The sequence below is a fragment of the Trichophyton verrucosum genome, assembly GCF_000151505.1.
Source record: "Trichophyton verrucosum HKI 0517 chromosome Unknown contig00093_1.f1.exp, whole genome shotgun sequence".
Classification (NCBI taxonomy): Eukaryota; Fungi; Ascomycota; class Eurotiomycetes; order Onygenales; family Arthrodermataceae; genus Trichophyton; species Trichophyton verrucosum.
The window spans coordinates 21963-41920 of NW_003315580.1; the positions used below are offsets into that span (position 1 = coordinate 21963).

The window sequence follows — 19958 nt, forward strand, 5'->3', positions numbered from 1 at the left end:
TCATGCAGCCGAGTTGCGGGGACACAAGTGGACTGTCATGCGTGCAAAGCCAGCCTTGTCTAGAGTCTTTGATATATCACACTCAAGAGCGCAAGTTCTCTGCATGATATTTCACGCTTCTATCTAAGCTCTGCTGACTGGATGGCTGTGGTGGGGACAGTGAACGCTAGGTCTATTAATACTTGTTGACCGATATCTCCTTACTTCAGTTTACGCTGCCCTTTCGAAAAAAGGCTTCGTTTTTCAATGTTTAACTGGTACGGTAATGGGTAAGTCTTTACGTCGGACTCAAGATCTTCCAGACGTCAGTATTTAACTACTTATGAATCTGAACTAAGGCCTGGATACCCATCAAGCTGTCTAGAGGTCAACACTGTCCCCCGATGCTGCCAGTTTCTAGTCCATGGTTTTTGTGACACTCATAATACTTGATGATTTAAATGCTGATGACTTGTATAGTTAGTGTATGGCTGCGAAATCGTCCAAAGAGCCGAGCATGACTGAGCTACAAGGGGGCCAGCCAGGGTCTTTGAGCAGACTCAATGATCCAACCGTAGTTGAGATAAAGCCACGCCAGCACGAGAATGGAAAACCACTAGCCGAACCTGAAAGCGGCCCAAAACCTCCAGCAAAGAACGATGAACAGCCGCACAATGGGGAGCCAACAGGCACAGACAATCGTGGAAGTGTTTCGGCAGACAGGCCGCAAGTGCACGGAATCCCAGATGGGCATCCGTATGACCGTGGAATTCGGGTAACCCACATTTGCTGTGATGTAGAGTCTTCATCAACAGGGAGTGCGTGGTTTTCATCTCGACGTTCCAACAAGTCTCGCGAGCAGGCAATGGAACAGGAGATCCATCAATTACGATCAGAAGTTGGACGCCAGCGTCAAGTCATTACTGAGCTACAAGAAGGAAATTCATTCACAAAGGACGAAAATTTCCAACTGCGAGGGAAAATACGGGAGCTCAATGGCTTAATTCGCCGGACACAAGAGAGAGCTTTCGGGGAAATTGGCCAGGGAAAATGGGCTTCCCAGCCCGATAGAGATGTCCGTGATGACCTCTCTTTATTTCAACGTCAACTAAGAGACTGGAGCAAAGAGTACGCCCTGGATTCCGCAAGTAGCCTGCAGGCATTGAAAATGAGCGAGGAAGAGAAAGACGAGTTTCTATGCAACTTAAGCAAGGTGGTGACACTCAGTGAAAATGGTAGTATCCCAGCAACGCTACGGTCAGGGAAAATGGAACGCCGACTACCATCTATCCTGCTAAACGCCCTGGTGGCTCATGATATCTATACTCAGATATTCGACGACCCTTTCTATTTCTTGGGCCAGTGTAGCAGTTCGGATGACCAAGATTCCTTGGTTGATGGAACTCCTCTTGTTAATGAGACTCTAAACAGAATCTATGCGGAGCTAAAGAATCGTACGAAACCCCTCTTTCACACCGCATGTTGTATAAGACCACTAACATTTTGTTCCCATAGTTGATGAACGGGAAGCTCATATTTGGCGGTCTCAGTTACTTCGAATATACAATCCACCTGAAGGGAGTTCTCTCGGTGAGAAAGAAAAGCTAGCAGCTAAAAAGATGCATTCCCGAGTCCAACGGTGCAGTGACTATTTTGCCACCATCTTTCATACGGGGCCAGCTAAATATCTCTTCCGAAAGATTTCCAGTGAGCAGGAAACAACCCGCCTTAATAAACTCCGGGATATATTTATCGATGCGGGCGAGCTATCGTCCAGGCTTTGGACTCAACGGACTTATATGAAGAGTCAAAATCTTCCATCCTTGAAATTGGAACAGTTCAAAGTTTCATCCCCGTCCATGGAAGCCCACCCTTCTCAAGGCCTAGACGATGACGAAGACAACAAGTTAGACGGCTCGAGGGTAGAGGTGGTCATACACCCCGCTCTCCTCGCCTTTGGTAATGACGACTGTGAGAATTACCATATTGCCCGCGTCTGGGCTAAAGCTGTGGTTTTGCTAAGAGCAACAAGATGATATGTCCTCCATATATTTGCTGTATTATGTGTCTTCTTAACATCTACTCCGTACAACCCTTCATTTTCGCATTCTCTGTGGCTGGCTGCTGTGGTTTTGCGCTTTGCTTCTTCCCCCCTGAATCACACCTATAGCAACCGTGTTATTAGGTACTCAACCCCCCTAACTAGCAGGTGCAATCAATGCTTGTATATCCACTAGTTAAGCGTTTGCTTGTCCGGGAGTTAAAGGCATGGAGGCCCAAATTTGTTAGAAAGAAGCTTTCGGAACCCCTGGACTGTACGAAGTATTCAGCTCCATTCCCTGCTCAGCTTTCTCTCTCACAGCAAGTCTCTGCTGCCCAAATCTCACTGTGAACCAAAGCCAGGTAGGCTGTAACTAGTTTACAACAACGATCTACCACTCATCGCGATGCAGATGACCACGGAGCAGGGCGGAGTCGACCCCTCACGCCCTCGCTTCATCTCGCTTCAGGTTAGCCGAGTCTGTACCATGCGGGTGTGTTCAGGCATACCTGATGCCTCGAAAACGAATATGGTTGAGACGCATGCATCCCCACAGCCTCGCGAAGAGAGAAGTTATCTCGTTTTAGCCTCGCTGCGGCCAAGGCACCCTAACTAGTTAGTTATCGCCCTCTTCGTATGACGCATGGGCAAAATTCAAAGGCAAGCTTGTCTGGGAGGCTTGTGGTTGTTGCTATATAGAGAATCGGTGTACCGTTTCTCATAATATGGCAGCAGAACTGATCAATATCGCACTTGTTACTGTCCACATAACTAGTATCAAAGAATATACACATCCATACCACCAACCATGAAGGAGCGCCAGAAGGTCTTTATTGCGGTGATGGGGGTGACTGGGTCGGGGAAGAGCACTTTTATACAGACAGCTACTGGATCTGATGATGTCCATATTGGCCATACGTTCAAGTCTTGTAAGCTACAACTATCATTGTGGTTATTGGTCATTGCTAACATATGTCCAAATGTCAATTTTTAGGCACCGCAGCTGTCTCTGCCCATACATTATCCCTGGACGAATATGACGTTACTCTGATTGATACCCCTGGGTTCAACGACACATTTCGCAGTGAGACGGAAGTTCTCAAGGAGATTGCCAACTGGCTTGACTATACATACCGCAACCCTCCACATGTCATGCTCACAGGCATAATCTACATGCAATCAATAACTGACCGCCGCATGTATGGCTCTACTCTGCGGAATTTGAAGATGTTCAGGCAGCTCTGTGGTGAAAGTCCTCTACGCAATGTGGTATTCACCACAACCGGATGGGGTACTGCAGAAAACTCGGGGGAGCTATCCAAAGCCCTCGAAAACCAGGAGTCCCTCCGGTCAGATCCTGACTTCTGGGAGCCAATGATCAGAAGAGGGTCAACTATGGCTAAGTTTGAAGACACGAGAGCCTCGGCTCTGGCTATTATCATGAGCATTGTTGAGCGCAACCCAATTCTCCTCAAGATCCAGGAGGAATTGGTAGACGAGAACAAGAACCTCATTGACACCGCCGCCGGACACACAGTTAATGAAGAAATGAAGAGACTCGAAGAGAAATACACGCAGGACATTGCCAAAGTTCAAAAGGACATGGAAGAGGCCCTTGCTGCTCGTGACACCGAATACCATGCAGCTCTCCAGGAGGCCAAGGAGAATTATGAGCGTCTTCGTGATGAAGCTCAACGAGCCCGGGACTCTCTACAATACGAAAGGCGTAATGAAAAACGACTCCTCACCAATGAGATAGAAGGTATGAAACGGCAACTTGAGCGAGACAAGAAGAAGCATGAGGAGTATTTGGAGCTCAAGTTCAAGGCCCAGCAGATCAATGAGGAAATGATGTATGAAGAGATCGTCAAGAAGCTCCGCGCAAACGGCCATCTTCTCCGGGATGAGGAACGCCAGGTATTGGAAATGAAGATCCAGGAACTGGAAGCTGCATCTGTCAACGGAGGAAATGCTGTCAATGGTAAAAAGAAAAAAGGTAAGGGAACCAAACTCCTGGTTGCGCTTGCACAGGTCTTGGGAAGTGTCACCATGGGCTTACTAGGATTTCCCATGCTCTTTGGAGATCCCATTGGGACCCTTGCTTCAATATTCTAGTTCACCTTTCCTGCTTTTACTTTTGGAGTTGTATCTATCATTCTAACTCGTATGAGTAGTTTACTAGGAATGTAATAAGGGTAGTAAGATATATTTACAACATTGATCGTGGATGGGCAATAATTTAACTGCAGCTTAATACTTGAAATTTTACTTTTCTCAGCTGCAATTTAATGTTTCATTAGTTTATTACTATCCGCTATTCGAGAGTCAAATTTTTATTATAAAAGGTCGCCTTGATGATGAAGTAACATTATATACAGGAGTGGCGAATATATGCATTGAGATGGTTTGTACCGGCTAGTGCAGCAAATATTAAAGGTACGCCTTCCAGGCGTATGTAAGTGAGTAGTCTATAAGCAGAGGGAAAGCAACAGGGCCAAGGTCCAGCCTAAGCAAAGGGTATAAAACAAGGAGGCAAGTCATTGGCCAACCTTTTGTTCAAACTCCAGAATCGTCCTGAAAGTGACCACTTGGATTCCAATAGTTGGTTTTATCTGAGTGCCATGCATCCCATTTTCGGCAGTTTTCTTGCATAAAGTCGAAATCGGGATTATTCAATGTCAAGGCTTTCAAGTCCTCTTTGCGTTCGAGAACCTGAAGCGCCAGTCCTGCAGACGCATGCCATGCAATATGGCAATGTAGCAGCCATGAGCCCGGGTTGTCTGGCTTAAAAGCGATAACTATAAACCCACCAGCAGGTAATAAAGTAACGTCTCGGCGTGGAGGATTGTCAAGTTTGAGGTTGACCTCCGTAGAGTCCCAAGGTTCCATAGATTGCTGTAGAAGTACGAAGTCATGACCATGCAAGTGGATCTATATCATCAGTGTTAGCTGTAAGGGGATATTGTTGTCAGGGGGATGATATCAAATTGACTTACGGGATGGGCAACAGCCACTTGGGAGCTAAGTGGTTTTAATTTCTTCCCTGTGATGACGAGATAAACCCATTTATCGTTGACATAATCGTCCGCTGGATATACTACCCATGTTGAAGGGAAGCTCTCCTTATCGAGGTTCTTGATAATAGGCTCGGAGTAATTAATCCACATTGGGGATGGCCCAAACTCCCAATTAGAGACAAGGTTATCTGTGTCAGGATATCCAGGGCGATGCCATTTGCCAAGTTGTACATCGGCGGGTTTCTCGAAGGCACCGACCATATTGAGACCCGGGTCCGGGACGGTCCATTTCACTTTGGGTACTAACTTTTCTAGTGGCTCGTCACGGCAGTCTAAGGAGAAAGCTCCTATTTCGGTGGTTGGAGATACTCCATCGTCTTTGTTGTAATAAATAACGCCAGTTCGGTCATCAGTGCCTCTGCCAGGAGCAAATTTTGAACATCCCTTGGCGGGCGTGGTTCTAACCCAATATCTTCCGTTTTTCTTTGCCTCCTCTTCAGATAGGCCTTCAAGGATAACGTGATAGCGCTGGCCTGCACGGATATACTTAGTCACGTTGGGTTACGTGGGGTATAAATTGAAATATCACTTACCAATTCCAACGGCGATGTGGTCAGTTACATAAGGCTCTATTGGAACAAAGTCTGACCCAACAACTTGGAATTTGTGGCCGTCAATAGAAAAGATGAATGTCGTGGCAACCGACGTATTGATCAGTCTGAGAAGATACTTTTTGCCCTTTTTAGAGTGTTAGCAGGTTTCGATAATAATTTATGGTAGTGGTACTAACAGGTTTAAGGACAGTACGGTATTTCTTCTTCAAGTCACCAGTTTGGTCGTAGTCGCCTATCAAAATATTAGCAATTCATAAATTTAGCATTAAATTGTACACATTTGGCAGGAAATTTTACCCTTCCCGTTCAGAATTATACTGTCCATCGCAGGTGGCTTTCCTTCCAATTCCTTGTGATATTCCTCAAATGCACTACTGTGGAGGTGGTCCGTCATCAATAGCGGGTCAACAGCCTTATCATAGCCCGCTGACGTTGGCCCATGGATTGTCATTGGTCCAAAGAGCCCATCTGCATATTGTAGGGAATAATGACTGTGATACCAGCTGGATCCATACTGGCTAGCCTTGAATCTGTAAGTCATTGAGGAGCCTGGAGGGATAGGACATTGAGTGACCCCTGGTACACCATCGTTGAACATGTTTTCCATCATCCGGATTCCATGCCAGTGAATAGCAGTTCCGTTATGTTTCAACTTGTTGGTGACAGTAATTTCTAACGGTAACGGTTAGTAAGTTAACTTCCATGGTTTGTTGCATTTAAGTCAGGGTTAACATTACCAAGGTCATCTCCCCAGCATGCCTCTAGACAAGGTATTAGTATTATATCATACGTAAAGCGTATTTCTAATGTTGAGCCACTCACGAATCCACGGCCCAGGATATTGCTTATTGAACACTTTAGCTTGGTCAAACATTGTTCCGTCCATGTTCACAGACTCATCTGTTACTTCTAAGTGGTACTAAAGAATAACAGTTTAGATTCATTTCGATTTCCTTTAAGAGGGGCCGTTGCAACTTACCTTCCGTGTAATCCCTTGGGGAACATATTTATCATTGTCTGTGTCAATGTTATATTCTGTGATCTCCCCTGGTTTCGATCCAACATATTTTAACCAGTCGCCATTCTTCTTATTGGAATACGCCCAGCCTCTCATGGACGGATATTCACATCGAATGAGACGAGTGTTGAGATCAGTGCTAGGAAGAGGATTGAACATAGGGAAATCATCCCTGGGGACATTCCTTGAAGGGGCTCCGTGAGGTTCCGGCCATGCCAGCGCACTTCCGATGTAAAGAGCAGCCAGGCCAAGACGTTTCAGTGTGGAAAGCGGTATTAAATTGAGAGATGCCATGGTGCCACACTCAAAGAAAGAACGCAAGCATTGAAGATGCCGTACTGTTCTTAAATGACATTGGTACAAGTCAAAAAGAAGTAAGATGACAACTGTGGGTGATCCCCGTTATTTATCAATCTTGTAGATAGGCCTCGAGAAAAAAAAAGGGTATTTAAAACCTTCCACGAGACTGCGGATCCTATCACTAGACAAGAAAACACCCCTACATGCCTAGCATAAACATCAGGAGAGCCAGAGGCTAATAATGGGCATCTGCGGAGTCATAGCGATCCCACAGACCAGCCACGTTTTTCACCCTGGTCATCCAGATCTGGAGGTATAAAACCGAGTCAGAAATAATGTGGCTGCCTGGGTCAAGCAAAAGGAATATTAGACCGAACGAGATTCAGGCGGAAGGCCAGATCTGTTTTCATGGTTCTGAATAGTTATGGTTCTAAAGAAAGCAATTGGCTTTAGCATCCAAGCGGCAAACTTGAAGGAAGCCCGATGAATTGCTGAGAAATGAGACCATTAAAATCCAGGATTATCTGAAAAAGCAAAGATAAAAAGACTGGAGACAGCTAACAGACGCATTGCGGCTTGCAAGGCGATCCACCCGCATCCGATCAGTCATAACATGTCTCTCAAAATAACTCCTAAGTCCTAGTACAGAGTACGGAGAACAAGCTAAGTCCTTGTTTAGCTACACCTCCGTAATCATGCCACTTCATCCAGTGGTACTATGTACTCCGTATACAAAGAGGGATTCGCCATGGCACGATAACGAGCGGACATTAGTTATCACTTCTCGAAGAAAGTCAACGCTATACTGCGTGTTTTTTTGTTTCGACTGCTCGGGGGTGTCAAGTCCTTGTCATATGCTGCAGCCAAAAAAAGGCTGATATGAAGTTTGTCCCAATCATCATCGGCTGGGCATCCTTGTTCTCTATACGCCTGGCTCTCAGCCGCCAATCGTGTCCGGTGTGGATGGAAATAGAGACCTTGTAACGGAGGTTAAAACTGCCGCGGTCTTGTTTCCGGGCGCTCTCCCGCAGGGCCCCGGCCCTCTCTGCTCATTACCGTGCATCGTACAAACGAGCTGCTCGGTTTAAGCGACGTTTCCCCTTGGCTCAATAACTGTCCGGCTTGGTTGTTTCGCTGGGAAGGCCGTGAAGAAACAAGCTGAGGTTAAGGCGGCCGAGGAGTTGAGTTACTTACGTAATCACCACCCTTTCCCTCTAGTTAACTAACTCGACGTCACCCGTCAAACGTCAAACGTCAACGCATTTTGACGGCCAACAGCAGCATCTGCAGTCTCCCGCACTGTGGCTATGTACACACTTGCAGACCCGAGTGTTTGATTTCGCTGCCAGTTGACAGTCATCTCTTATTGCGAGGGACTCCCTGTCTCAGATGAAAACCTACCCTGCGTCCTCAAGCTTTGTGGTGTTGTTTTACTGATTTCCTATAGGTCAACAGCTTTCCAATAAATTCGGCATGCATACTCCGTAGCGACGAACGAAAAACATCGGGCCCTTAGCTTCACCAGTTTCTGTCTAGTATTCCCATGGATCGAAACATGTCATCCTCGTGATTCAGTCGGGCCCTGCATATTCAGCCTTGTTGGGAAGAAATCGGCTGAAGTTGCACTCCATACTACTCCTCCAGCCTCTTCTAACTGCGACTGCACAGGTTGAACTCTGGTATGCGCAGCATCTAACGAAATACTGAATTTGCTGGAAACTGAACTGCACCAGGAAATCTCCCTGTCATACCACTGACTGGTTCATTGCCGCAGATCTTGTACGCCACCAGCCCGATTACCGTCCAATCAACAAAATCCGGTTGTTCTCTTGAATAATATGGAGCGGGCTCGACATCCTTCACATAAAATTTTCCAGACAGTAACCGTGGTAAAGGCATAGTGGAGCAAGATGCAACGTTCCCTGCAGCACGATATAAATAAGCCTTTCTCATAACCTTTCACCCTTTTCTTTACCCCGAGAGACAATCCCTGAGCTTCGTGGTGTCTGGATCCTGCGGTGAAGATCATCACCATGGTAAATAATCCATAACGGAGCTGAGCTTTCCTGGGTTTCCTTAAACCGACTCTGACTGTGATGCATTGTCCTTGCGGAAGTGGCGAAGAGAATCAACTTCGCCGCCATCCTGTGCAACTAAACATACCATACTATATAGATAATATATGCCGTGACACTTCCCCATTTCATTGCACGAAAAATGGCTCAAAGTCAAGGAGTAGAGACAAATGCATTGCCACGAATGGGACGATGGAGATAGATGTTAGAAGTTAAGCCGGTTCAGGCTCCGGAAAATTGCCCGACCCTATGCCTTGAGTAGCCCACCCAATTGGAGATGGAATGTAGCTGGGGGCTGTTCTCCATACTGCTTACAAGTGCTTAGATCAAGGGACCAAGTCGATAATAATTTTTTCATTACAGAGCAAGAAGTAAGACAAGGTATATGACATATGGTACAGCACGCGGCCAAAATGTGGAGGATCAAGGAAACAAACAGTGAAATGAGAGCAAGGAGCAAATGGACTCCCAGTCATTATTATATCTGTCACGGTTTCGAGGCGATGATGAGATCCTGATCTCTCTTCGAGAATGTCTTGTCAGCAAAGTTCCACAGCATCCAGGAAAGCGTATAGTCTTACCTGCTTCTACACCCTTCTTAACTGATAAAGCATAAACACCCAATACCCATGTAAAAGACTAATAAGGGGTAGACAGCAAGGACCACCCGGTTCTTGACAACTCCCGAGCCACCCAAGATGCTTACTCCCGCCGCCAGGGACCAGGCCACGAGGACGAGATAAACAGGAATACGGGCTATAGTAGGAATGTTAAGAGCGCTCAGCAGCGCAGCGATAACCAGCGGGAATAGCGTATAGCCGATGAGACAGACGGATTGAAAGAATGAACTGAAAGTCGGCGTTAGTCGGGTGAGTCGGTGTTATACGGAGGGAGATAGAGCAAATGCATCACCGCGTAACGTAGACGAAGCAGGAAAAGTAAAATCAAAACTTACATATTCCCACCGAGCAGCTTGATCTGCAGAGTGACAACGGCTTCACCAATCCACACGATGCAGAATACTCCCGAAAAGACAAGGCTTGACTGGTCACCCTTGCCCATTGAAAGGAACATACTCAACAAAAGACAGAAAATTAATGGGCCCCTGACAGGTCACCGGACGTTAGCCAAAGGTAATATCGAAGCGATCAAGGGGTCAAGAAAGCCATACCAAAGATCCCAGTTTCTAAGCCCTTCACTCATCCCACCTTGCAGGACAACATCTGCATCTGGCAGTCTGCTCACGAGTCCGCGCAGAGCCCCAATACTCTCGCTGCCAAATCCTGTTGCCTCTCCTCGTTCCGCGGATCCTCCACTACCTCCGCCTCCGCGCATCATCATTCCACCGAGTAGGTATTGTGGCCAAAGAACTTGTCTCATCTTCTCCCATACTGCTAGGAGATCCCGGGAGAGCGTATCCCAGACAGACTCATCAATTGTATTTTGTGGTGCACGGCGGTCCTCTCCGGGTATGGATGAAGTGAGGTATGAGCTGGATACGGGATTTCGCGAAGCTCCTCCGGCAGCCGAAGATGACGAAATGTTTCCAGTTAACGGTGTACGGTCGGTCGTCGAGCCCAGCGGATCATCAGCTTCGATGGCTATAACGCAGCTGTTAGAACCAAATATATCAAGAGTTGGCATGGGATAAACATCTACCGTCATCAACCAGCTCATGGTCCAACACCGAGTCCTCGTCATGCTCTATGATAAATGGACTCTCTGTCCGAGGTCCTCCGCTGCCGCTGGCCATCTCTGCTAGGAAGGAAGGATTAGAATTGGTGTCGTAATAATTGGCTAGGTATCTATATCGTAAGTGCCGATGGCCGGTTGTATATGTTTCAGAGAATGGGCAAGCCGTTGACGTGGCTCGTAGGCAGCTCCGTTTTGCGATCGTTTCCCAGGCACGCCGTCTCGGATCCTCTAAGGAGCCTGCTGCCTATCTGTCTAAGCTCCAAACCCGACGTAGGTGGTCACCAAAGCGTAGAATGAAAAAGCTGCCGTTGCCTGCACTTGAGCTGCGGCCGGTTTGCTGTCCTGGCTTCGCGATTTGGCCTCTGGGGTTCAGGTCGGGGCGAGACAAATCAGTCACGTGACTGATATCACATCCAAGTTGCCGGCGGCCTTGGGGTCGTTGCTAGGAGTTGATATTAACGACATGACATTGATATTAAACTGCTACATGTACAATAATGAAGGAATGAATGTAAAAGGAATCACTCCAAGTACTGAAAGGGTTGATCAATTTGAAGCATTAAAGAGAATATAATAATCCGCAACTAAGAAGGAAATATGAAACAATTAAACTATAAGAAGCCCGATATCCAATCCCGAGTGCCTCTCACGCTCAGCTAGCTTTGATAGTAGCAGGATTCAAGCTAGCTATAATGCAATTATGATCAAAAACATGCAAATTTCAAAGGAGTCAAAGTGTCACGCCATGCAAACCCCCGTTACCCCTTATCCTTTCCAGCACCCGCCGTTATTAGCACCTTTAACCATCATTATACCCATGGAAACCCGATTACTGTTAGATGCAAGTCTCGCCAGAGTTCCAACACCAGATATATCCCCTGATGCGAGTCTGAGCCCGGAGAAACAAATAAAGCGAGAAGAAAATTCGTAAATAATCCGTATCGTGATAAGCCAACGCCGTCACATGGCGTCGACAACAACAAGAGTATCAATGGCATTGTCAACAAGAAGCTGGATTTCCATCTTCCACCGTTGATTCTGCCAGAGATACTTGGTCCAAAATTCCCAGCCGAACCTCCGGGATCCGCTGGTAACATCAAACTGTAAATCCCAGTCATAGACACGAGCCATTTTAGGAGTTGCTCCTGTAGGATTTCGCTTGTGGCTAGTTACTGCAGCACCCGTAGTACGAGTGTCTTCGGTATTGACTTCCATGCCCTGCTGGATCCTCCATTCCCGTTGAGCCTGCTCTCCTGCACGTTGCGCAACCGCTTCCTCATCCTCTGTTTGGTAGAGGCCACATTTGTTGCATTCTGTGCAGGCGGAACCCGGAACTATTCGGAAATGCTCGCAAAAGTGTTTGTAGCCTTCTGCCTCCTCGCCAATCTCGTCATTGTCAGACTCTGCATTTGCTGCACCATCTAGGAGTTGAATGCCCCCTCCGCCATCGTTGTTTCGGCCATTTGATTGTTGTCGACGTTTCGGCCCAAGTGCTTTGCGGCATATATAACACATAGAATAACCACACACGCAGGTAAGTTTGTTGCATCCAGAAGCTTTGACGAACGACAGTCCACAACATGGACAAGTGCGTTTGATAGCTGCCGTCCGAGCCGCTTCCACTGTAGTTCTTAGAGACTGAAGTAATGGCTCATGACATGTATGTGGATCGTTCCATGCCTTATGGCAACGCATACAGCTCGCCCGGGAACATGTCGGGTTCCCACATTTGAAACGCGGTGAGCGTCTCCTCAGGCAGATATTCTGCAAAGACCTGTGGAAAATGGTTCTTAACGCAGAGGGTGAAATGCAGAGAAGAAGAAGGAGAGGGAGTAGAAAAAACTGAAAAATATCAAGAAGTAGGATGGACACTGCTATACTTGTAGCGAGGCTGGCTTTGCGGAATTGCCAAGTTATCCCTTGGACCGACGGGTGAAAAACGGGATCTACCTCTGCATATGAGCAGAAAGGGCAGTGAATCAGTTTCAAGTTTGATTTGGCGAGAGATTCAGAGGCAAGACGAGCTTCAAATTTTCGGTATGTTTCCATTCCAGATCTCTCTTTCAAGATTGCTCTCTTAACCAACTCGGCATCCAGCGTCCCTTGGCATGTCCCGTTCGCAAACGGGGCGATACACCATAGAGTCGACTTCTCGGAACTGATAGACTTATCCCATCCTTGACCAAAGAGTGCTTCTTGAAGGGTGCGCTGTATGCAGTTAAAGCAGATGACATGACATGCCTCGGAGCATGTTGATATCTGTTCAAAGGTAACATCCGAGAGGCAACAATCACACTCGTAAAGAGCATCAACCACCTTTGCTTCTACTTCGTTCAGATCTTCGGCTTTCCTAAAGTCTTCCTCGACCTGTGTCTCTCGTCTTTGTTTGACCAGCGGAAGTAAGTACGTAGAATGAATCTCTTCATCTAACTCCGCACACCCCGTACTTCTCAGAACGGGCTCAGGTTCGTCAGTAGAACTTCTCTGCCAAACCAGGTATGGAGGCGGATCATTCTTATGCGGCGCCTTCTTCTTTTTGAAGGAGAACATATTCCCCAATGTAACACGCCATGATTTCCGAGATAGGTCCAGAAGAGTTGGCCGCGCACGAACATATGAGAAGTTCCCTTCTGCAAGGACAGCGTCAATTGTACTTCTGCTCAGAGATCGAAATTCTGCGGCCAGAGCTGCCCGGGCAGCGTCTTTGTATTGATCGCTCCGGAATAGTTCTTCCCTGGGAACTGGCTTGTTCCTAGCATCAGGGCCACCCTCAGTGGTAGAAAGGGTGCCAGTTCCCCCGGAAGCAGAAGAAACGTTCCATCGCCCCTTGACCCATTCTGATCGGTATCTTAATAGCTGCTCAACACTAACTTCCAGCCTGCTTTTGCCGTCGAATCGTGTAAGCAGCTCTCTGAAAACCTCTGGATGTATGTCAGGGAATATTCTAGCCAGTACATTCAGTGCCTCGTTACGTTCTCGTAGCTCACGGTGGTTCTCGTCTTCCGTATCGTGCGAACCAGTCAATATATCAGCTGCTGGAGTCGTGGTGGTTGTCGTTGTTGTAGTGGTGTTGGTGTTGGACTGCGAACCTGGAGCGAACGGGTCGCTGCGAAGGGCTTCTGCGAGGGTGGACGAGGCCGTAGGGGACAGCTTTACGGTGATAGCAGTGGCCGGAGAAACCACCTTTATAGATCTCGAGGAGGAGGACGCAGTTGATGGGGGCCCTGAAGATGATAGCGGTGCTGGCGTTCGTTTATTATTGCGAGGTGTCTTGTTGCTCAGGAGAGAGAGTACCATGATAGGCGATCTGCTGCCTCATTCCTAGGGAAAAAAAGCATCGATAACGAGAATAAGGGGGCGACAGGCGAGACGACAGGTCGACATAAAGATAAGTCTTGCAGGGTGATACGTACGCCTTTATATTGGCCTCCCGGAAAGAGTTCAACGCGATGTTGTCTTGAAAGTACTTTTTTTCGTTGAGAATCCTGGGTCATCATCCCTGGGTCAATGACGCAGTGCTTGCCATCAGCCGCATATCGAGATTACGAAGTTCCCCCCTATCACAAGTATTACATTAAAGAGTCGGAGGCCAGGTTGAATAGAATATATCTCCTAGATTTCAAGAGAAAATAAGAGAAAACGAAACATGGCATAAGATAAAATACACCTAGTCACTGAGCTTGCCGTGACTTAACTATCCTTGATATAAAAAGAGCTTCGTGAAAGAGCAAATATAGAAAACAAGACGGCCTTTCCAACAAAAATAGTGCGATAAAAGAGCAATAAGTGATAATTAAAGCATCTATACTGAGTTCTTTTTGGTAGAATCATTTACAACTTGCCCTTTGGGTTGGAGACGAGCTCAACACCAGCGCCGGCGATAGCAGGCTTGCCAGTCTCGACAACAGTGGTCTGGAAGACAACCACGTTGCCCTCTTTCCACATCTCTGTTCTGAGGGTCTGGCCTGGCAAGACGACACCAGCGAAGCGGACCTTGAGGTTCTTGAATGCGCCGTACTTCTCGTAGATGTGCTTGCCGGAGATACCTAGGGAGCAAAGGCCGTGGAGGATAGGAGTCTTGAAACCACCCATCTTGCTGAAGTCGGGGTCAAGGTGGAGAGGGTTGCGGTCACCGTTGAGACGGTATAGAGCAGCCTGGTCTTCGCCGGTCTTCTCCTCGACAACAGCATCGGCCTTGCGCTGCGGTGGCTTGTAGGCAGCGGTGGCAGCAGCTGGGCGGGAAGCTGTAGACTTGTTTGCGCCGCCGAATCCACCGCTTCCACGGATAAACATAGTGAACTCGTTGTAGAAGAGATCTTCACCAGTCTTTGCATTCTTGGTGGTGTAACCCATGACAACAATAGCGGCGTTACCTTTGTCGATAACATCGATGAGCTTGGGGTATGTGGTGGTCTTAGCCTCCGTTGGGATTGGGTACTTCCTGATCTCGAGGTACTGTTCACCGTGAAGGAGCATCATGGGCGAAAAGTTGGCAACAATGTCACCCAGGTTCCAGGGGACAGCAGTGTTGAACCATGGAATAACACCATAGGTAGGCAGAGCCTGGAACTCATCATGGTTCTCATACACGAGCGGAAGCTGAGTCCTCTTGGCTCCAACGCTCAGACTGTAAAGAATAATATCCTTATCAGCGTAGTCAAAGGGAGTTCCCTCTGCCTTCATCTCCTTAGCCTTGGAGATGTTGTCCAAAATGGTCTGGTCGCCACCACTGGGGGCCTCTTCCTTCTTAGATTCACCGACCTTGTTGTTGATGTTGGCCATGATACTCTCAGTACCGGCAAGAGTGTCATCAGGATGGTCAGCACGGCCATCGTCAAAGTCGATGATCTTAGACCAGGTTTTGGCAACATCCTCAATGGTAAGCTCGGCATCGACAGGGAAACCGTGACCTCCAGACCGTTGCCATCTGGTCTTACCAGTCCATCCACTGCCACACTCATAGAGGCCCTTGGTAGTAGGCTCAGGAAGGAGCTCAGAGCAAAGAAGGACAACTAGAGGAGCAACTTGGTTGGGGCTTAAGGCCTGGACAAGCTCCTCAGGCATGATGGTTCTGGTCATGTCGGTACCGGCGTTGGGGGCGATGGTATTGACACGGATGTTGTACTTAGCACCCTCCAGAGCGAGGGTACGAGAGAGACCAAGGATTCCGAGTTTCTATAACTTATCAACATTGAATCCAAAGACAAAGGGAAAAGAGATTTGTAATACTTACAGCCGATGCGTAGTTGGCTTGGCCAAAGTTTCCGTAGATACCGCTGGTAGAGGTAGTGTTGACAACACGGCCAAACTTCTGCTTCAAGAAATAGGGCCAAGCAGCCTTGGTGACGCTGTAGGTACCTCGGAGGTGGACATTCACAACCGAAGTCCAAAGCTTGTCATCCATGTTGGTGAAGGCTTTATCACGCAAGTTACCAGCGTTGTTGATAACAATATCAATGCGGCCGAAGTTGTCAATAGCAGTCTTAATGATGGCTGGACCATCCTCACAGGAGGCCTTGGATCCAACGGCCTTGCCGCCAGCCTTTTTGATTTCCTGAACTACTGGCTCAGGGTCCATAAGGTCGTTGACAACAACGGAGGCACCATACTTAGCAAACATGAGTGCATACGATCGCCCAAGACTAAAATACTAGTTAGAGTTGATGTTTTGGCACTTGATAACGAGCTATCACTTACCCAGCTCCAGCTCCAGTAACCAAAGCGACCTTTCCAGTGAAGTCCGGCTGCTCAGCAGGAGGGTTAGCTGGTAGCTTCATGGACTCTTGGATCAACTCAACGTAATCAGCAGGGCCGGTTGGGTGAGTCGGCTTGGAGAAGTCATTGACATCCTCCCATCTCTTCAAAAGAGCACCAGGGGTAAAGCTGTCATCAGCCCTCATAAGAGCACCCTTGGAACGCTCCCATCGGATCTTAGCAACGTGACCAGCACCAGCCTCGAATATGCTACCAGTCTCGGTGGTAGAGGAATGGACGAGGTATGCAACGATGGGAACGACAAACTCAGGCTTTAGGTTGGCCAAGAGCTCTGGGGGCATCACAGTTTCCGTCATGCGACTAGCGGCTACCGATTGTTAGTGAGGCTCTTATTGTTACCCGGGTAATAGTATATTCACACTTACCAATTGGTGCAATGGCATTGGAGTGGATGTTATATTTGAGACCCTCCTTTGCAAGAGTTTCGGTAAGGCCAACCAGGGCAAGCTTAGCAGCTAGTGATTGGTTAGTACATTATTTCTGTAACAATAGCACTTCAAAAAGCATACCAGAATAATTGGTCTGGCCGAAGCTGCCGAACAGACCGGCTGCCGAGGTAGTGTTAATAACTCGGCCAAACTTTTGTTTCCTAAAGTGAGGCCAGGCAGCTCTAGCACACTGTTCAGCTCTGTTAGCGACACCGTATAGCTATCGCATGCCCGAAACAGCTCTAGAATCATACCTTATACGCTCCAAAGAGATGAACTTTGTCAATCAAGTCCCAATCCTGATCCTTCATATTCTTAAAGCTGACATCTCTGAGAATTCCAGCGTTGTTGATCAGGACATCGATGCGGCCAAAGGTCTTGATAGCGGTATCTATGATCTTGTCGCCGAACTCAACACTATCGTAGTTCGCAACGGCCTTTCCGCCAGCTGCTTTGATCTCCTCGACAACGACATCGGCAGCCTAGATGGGAAAATAAACCAAATTGTGTCAGCACCAGAGCTCACCCGCCACAGTAAACAAAGGCTCAAGTTATCGGAAGCAATAGGATTTGACGTACCTTTGATGACTGGCCCTCTCCGGAATGTGACACACCGAGATCATTGACAACGACACCAGCGCCCTTGGAAGCAAAGTACAGGGCATATGCCTTTCCTAGGCCACCGCCAGCGCCGGTCACGACGACGACCTGGTTATCGAAACGAAGAGACATGATGAATAACGAGGCCGCAGTAATGGGTGTAAGGGAATATGTATCTGGCCTGGTTTGAGAGTGATAATATACAGGGAGAGGAGGTGTTTGGAGACAGAGCAGAAGAGAAACAGGAGAAGAGGAGAGTCGGACGAAGCGTGGGATAAAAGGAAGCCCGTTGTTGCTGCATCGACAAGCCCCGGCACGAGACTCGCTGGACCTCGGCTGCGGCGTTACAAGGCGTTACAAGGAGTTACCTTGGCGCGCCGTGTTATTTTTATGCAAGCATAAGTACCTTAAAGTACCGCAGCTTGTGCATCATCAGCGTTCACCTCAGCCAATCATCACTCAGCAATCACGATGACTCAGCTTCAAGGTCACCTGATGCTAGCTTTGCATGTGAAATTGATGCTGAAGGGAGGGAGAGCCAGCGAGGTATATGTGTAGGAGAGGATACAAACACTTGGGAGAAATATGCCATTCGAGTACAGCACCAGAGGGTAGATGATTTGCGTTTCAGAGTGTCTATTTACAGGCTGTCATGCTGCATTTATTCCAAGTACGGACTACAACTCTGCAGTACAAACTACATGACTACTTTTTAAGGACCGGCTACACTCAACCGAGCCTCTTCTACAGGCATATTTTCTTCTGCGACTTTTCCGAAGTATAACTAAGCAACATTTGGTGGTATCTCCATAGCCGACCCTGACTCTTCGCACTTCAGGGGACTGGTCACGTGATACTTAACCTCGGCACGTTTGGGCGTGGCCTTATCTGCGTTATCTTCATTTTGACTTTGTTTACCCCATGTTTTGCTCCGGGGGAACAGCTTTGATGAGCTTGAACAACGCTTAAAATGAATGCAACTATCGTCGACGATAAGTCCGAGCATTGCATTCCATTTCTGCTTAAGCTATTGGAGGCACATAGGCTGAAGTATGGAAATAGCCCCACCGCGCCGCCGTTCTTCGTAGGATTGAACGGTATCCAGGGCGCGGGGAAAACTGTCCTAGTCAGATACCCTTCTCTCAACAGTTGATATTAGCATCCTTAAACTCTCAATTGCTTCTTTACTGCATAGGGCCTCCTCCGATAAATGCTGCATTTTCCTAACATTTAAATTCTAGGTCTCTACACTTCGATCTACCCTCTCTACCACCCCCTATAACCTACCTACAATCACCTTCTCATTGGACGACATATACCTAACACACGATGACCAACGACATCTTGCTGCTACCCATCCATCCAATCCCCTTCTACAACACCGTGGCCAGCCGTCTACTCACGATATACCTCTTGGTAGCAAGGTGTTTGACTCCCTGCGGCGAAATGAGCCCACCAAAATACCTTCGTACGACAAATCCGCCTTTAATGGCCAGGGGGATCGTGCACCGGAAGATACGTGGGAAATAGTAAATGATACTCAGAATGGACAGCCATTGATTAAGGTTGTTATATTTGAAGGATGGTGTGTTGGTTTCCGCTCAAGGCCAGAGAGTGAAATCCAAGCAGAGTGGGAAAATGCCGTGAGGCGGCGGGAACAGGATGATACCTATAACGGGCAGCTTGGCCATGTTAAACTGGAAGATGTCATGACCATTAATGACTCTCTGAAGAAATATGATGCGTTTAATAGGTACGTGGTTATCTAAACGGTGTTATACTGAAACTAACGATAATATAGCCAGCTTGATGCATTTATACACATGTAGGTAAACGTCCAGATGCTCTAGTTCTGCACATACTGATGACATGTTCTTAGTGATGCTGAAGATACGCATAATGTATATTACTGGAGACAGCAGCAGGAACAGACATTACTTGCAACAAAGGGGAAAGGGATGACCTCAGATCAGGTCACGAAATTTGTCAATGGATGTAGGTAATATCTAAACTCAAGAAAAGTATGCTCCTCACTCCCGGATCTCAAACTGACAAGCTTCCAATTACAGATTATCCCTCATACGAACTATATACGAACCAGCTCAGAAAGGGTGTATTTCGGCCCGTGGAGGAGAAAGGCGACGAAGGCTGGAAAGGCAGACAGCTTCGGCTCATCGTTGACAAGCAGAGGAGAGTAAAGGAGGTCCTCACTATATGATCACCTGGACGTCTGTAGACATACTTGCATTGATATAGAAGAAACAGATACCCCCCAAATTGTTTCAAGCCATCTATACTACTCTTAGCTTAAATTATCATCGGTCAGAATCAAGCAGACATGCTAAAATGGAACGCCAAACGAAACATGAAATAAGCCATATTACACAACTGGATACACCTTTGATATGATGGCAGG

General features: G+C 47.4%; 7 protein-coding genes across 7 annotated transcripts; 3 read left to right on the forward strand and 4 right to left on the reverse strand.

The window, feature by feature from the left end:
* Positions 1-496: 496 nt before the first annotated feature.
* TRV_00987 (uncharacterized protein) lies at positions 497-2015 on the forward strand (the record flags this gene model as incomplete). Its single annotated transcript, XM_003024776.1, has 2 exons — positions 497-1433; positions 1495-2015. The coding sequence occupies 2 exons, from the start codon at positions 497-499 to the stop codon at positions 2013-2015; spliced, it is 1458 nt and encodes a 485-aa protein (XP_003024822.1).
* Positions 2016-2828: 813 nt separating this feature from the next.
* TRV_00988 (uncharacterized protein) lies at positions 2829-4135 on the forward strand (the record flags this gene model as incomplete). The annotated part of the gene is made up of 2 exons (XM_003024777.1): positions 2829-2949; positions 3015-4135. The coding sequence occupies 2 exons, from the start codon at positions 2829-2831 to the stop codon at positions 4133-4135; spliced, it is 1242 nt and encodes a 413-aa protein (XP_003024823.1).
* Positions 4136-4576: 441 nt separating this feature from the next.
* TRV_00989 (uncharacterized protein) lies at positions 4577-6963 on the reverse strand (the record flags this gene model as incomplete). Its single annotated transcript, XM_003024778.1, has 7 exons — positions 4577-4951; positions 5017-5570; positions 5631-5775; positions 5828-5883; positions 5949-6323; positions 6474-6570; positions 6631-6963. 7 exons carry the CDS (start codon positions 6961-6963, stop codon positions 4577-4579), a joined length of 1935 nt encoding a protein of 644 aa, XP_003024824.1.
* Positions 6964-10157: 3194 nt separating this feature from the next.
* On the reverse strand, positions 10158-10721 carry TRV_00990 (uncharacterized protein; the record flags this gene model as incomplete). Its single annotated transcript, XM_003024779.1, has 1 exon — positions 10158-10721. One exon carries the CDS (start codon positions 10719-10721, stop codon positions 10158-10160), a length of 564 nt encoding a protein of 187 aa, XP_003024825.1.
* Positions 10722-11699: 978 nt separating this feature from the next.
* On the reverse strand, positions 11700-14036 carry TRV_00991 (uncharacterized protein; the record flags this gene model as incomplete). The annotated part of the gene is made up of 1 exon (XM_003024780.1): positions 11700-14036. One exon carries the CDS (start codon positions 14034-14036, stop codon positions 11700-11702), a length of 2337 nt encoding a protein of 778 aa, XP_003024826.1.
* A 534-nt stretch (positions 14037-14570) lies between these two features.
* On the reverse strand, positions 14571-17674 carry TRV_00992 (short chain dehydrogenase/reductase family oxidoreductase, putative; the record flags this gene model as incomplete). Its single annotated transcript, XM_003024781.1, has 7 exons — positions 14571-15914; positions 15973-16381; positions 16437-16821; positions 16880-16969; positions 17024-17162; positions 17197-17424; positions 17522-17674. 7 exons carry the CDS (start codon positions 17672-17674, stop codon positions 14571-14573), a joined length of 2748 nt encoding a protein of 915 aa, XP_003024827.1.
* Positions 17675-18512: 838 nt separating this feature from the next.
* TRV_00993 (uncharacterized protein) lies at positions 18513-19760 on the forward strand (the record flags this gene model as incomplete). The annotated part of the gene is made up of 4 exons (XM_003024782.1): positions 18513-18626; positions 18784-19295; positions 19422-19537; positions 19612-19760. 4 exons carry the CDS (start codon positions 18513-18515, stop codon positions 19758-19760), a joined length of 891 nt encoding a protein of 296 aa, XP_003024828.1.
* Between the last annotated feature and the right edge of the window lie 198 nt (positions 19761-19958).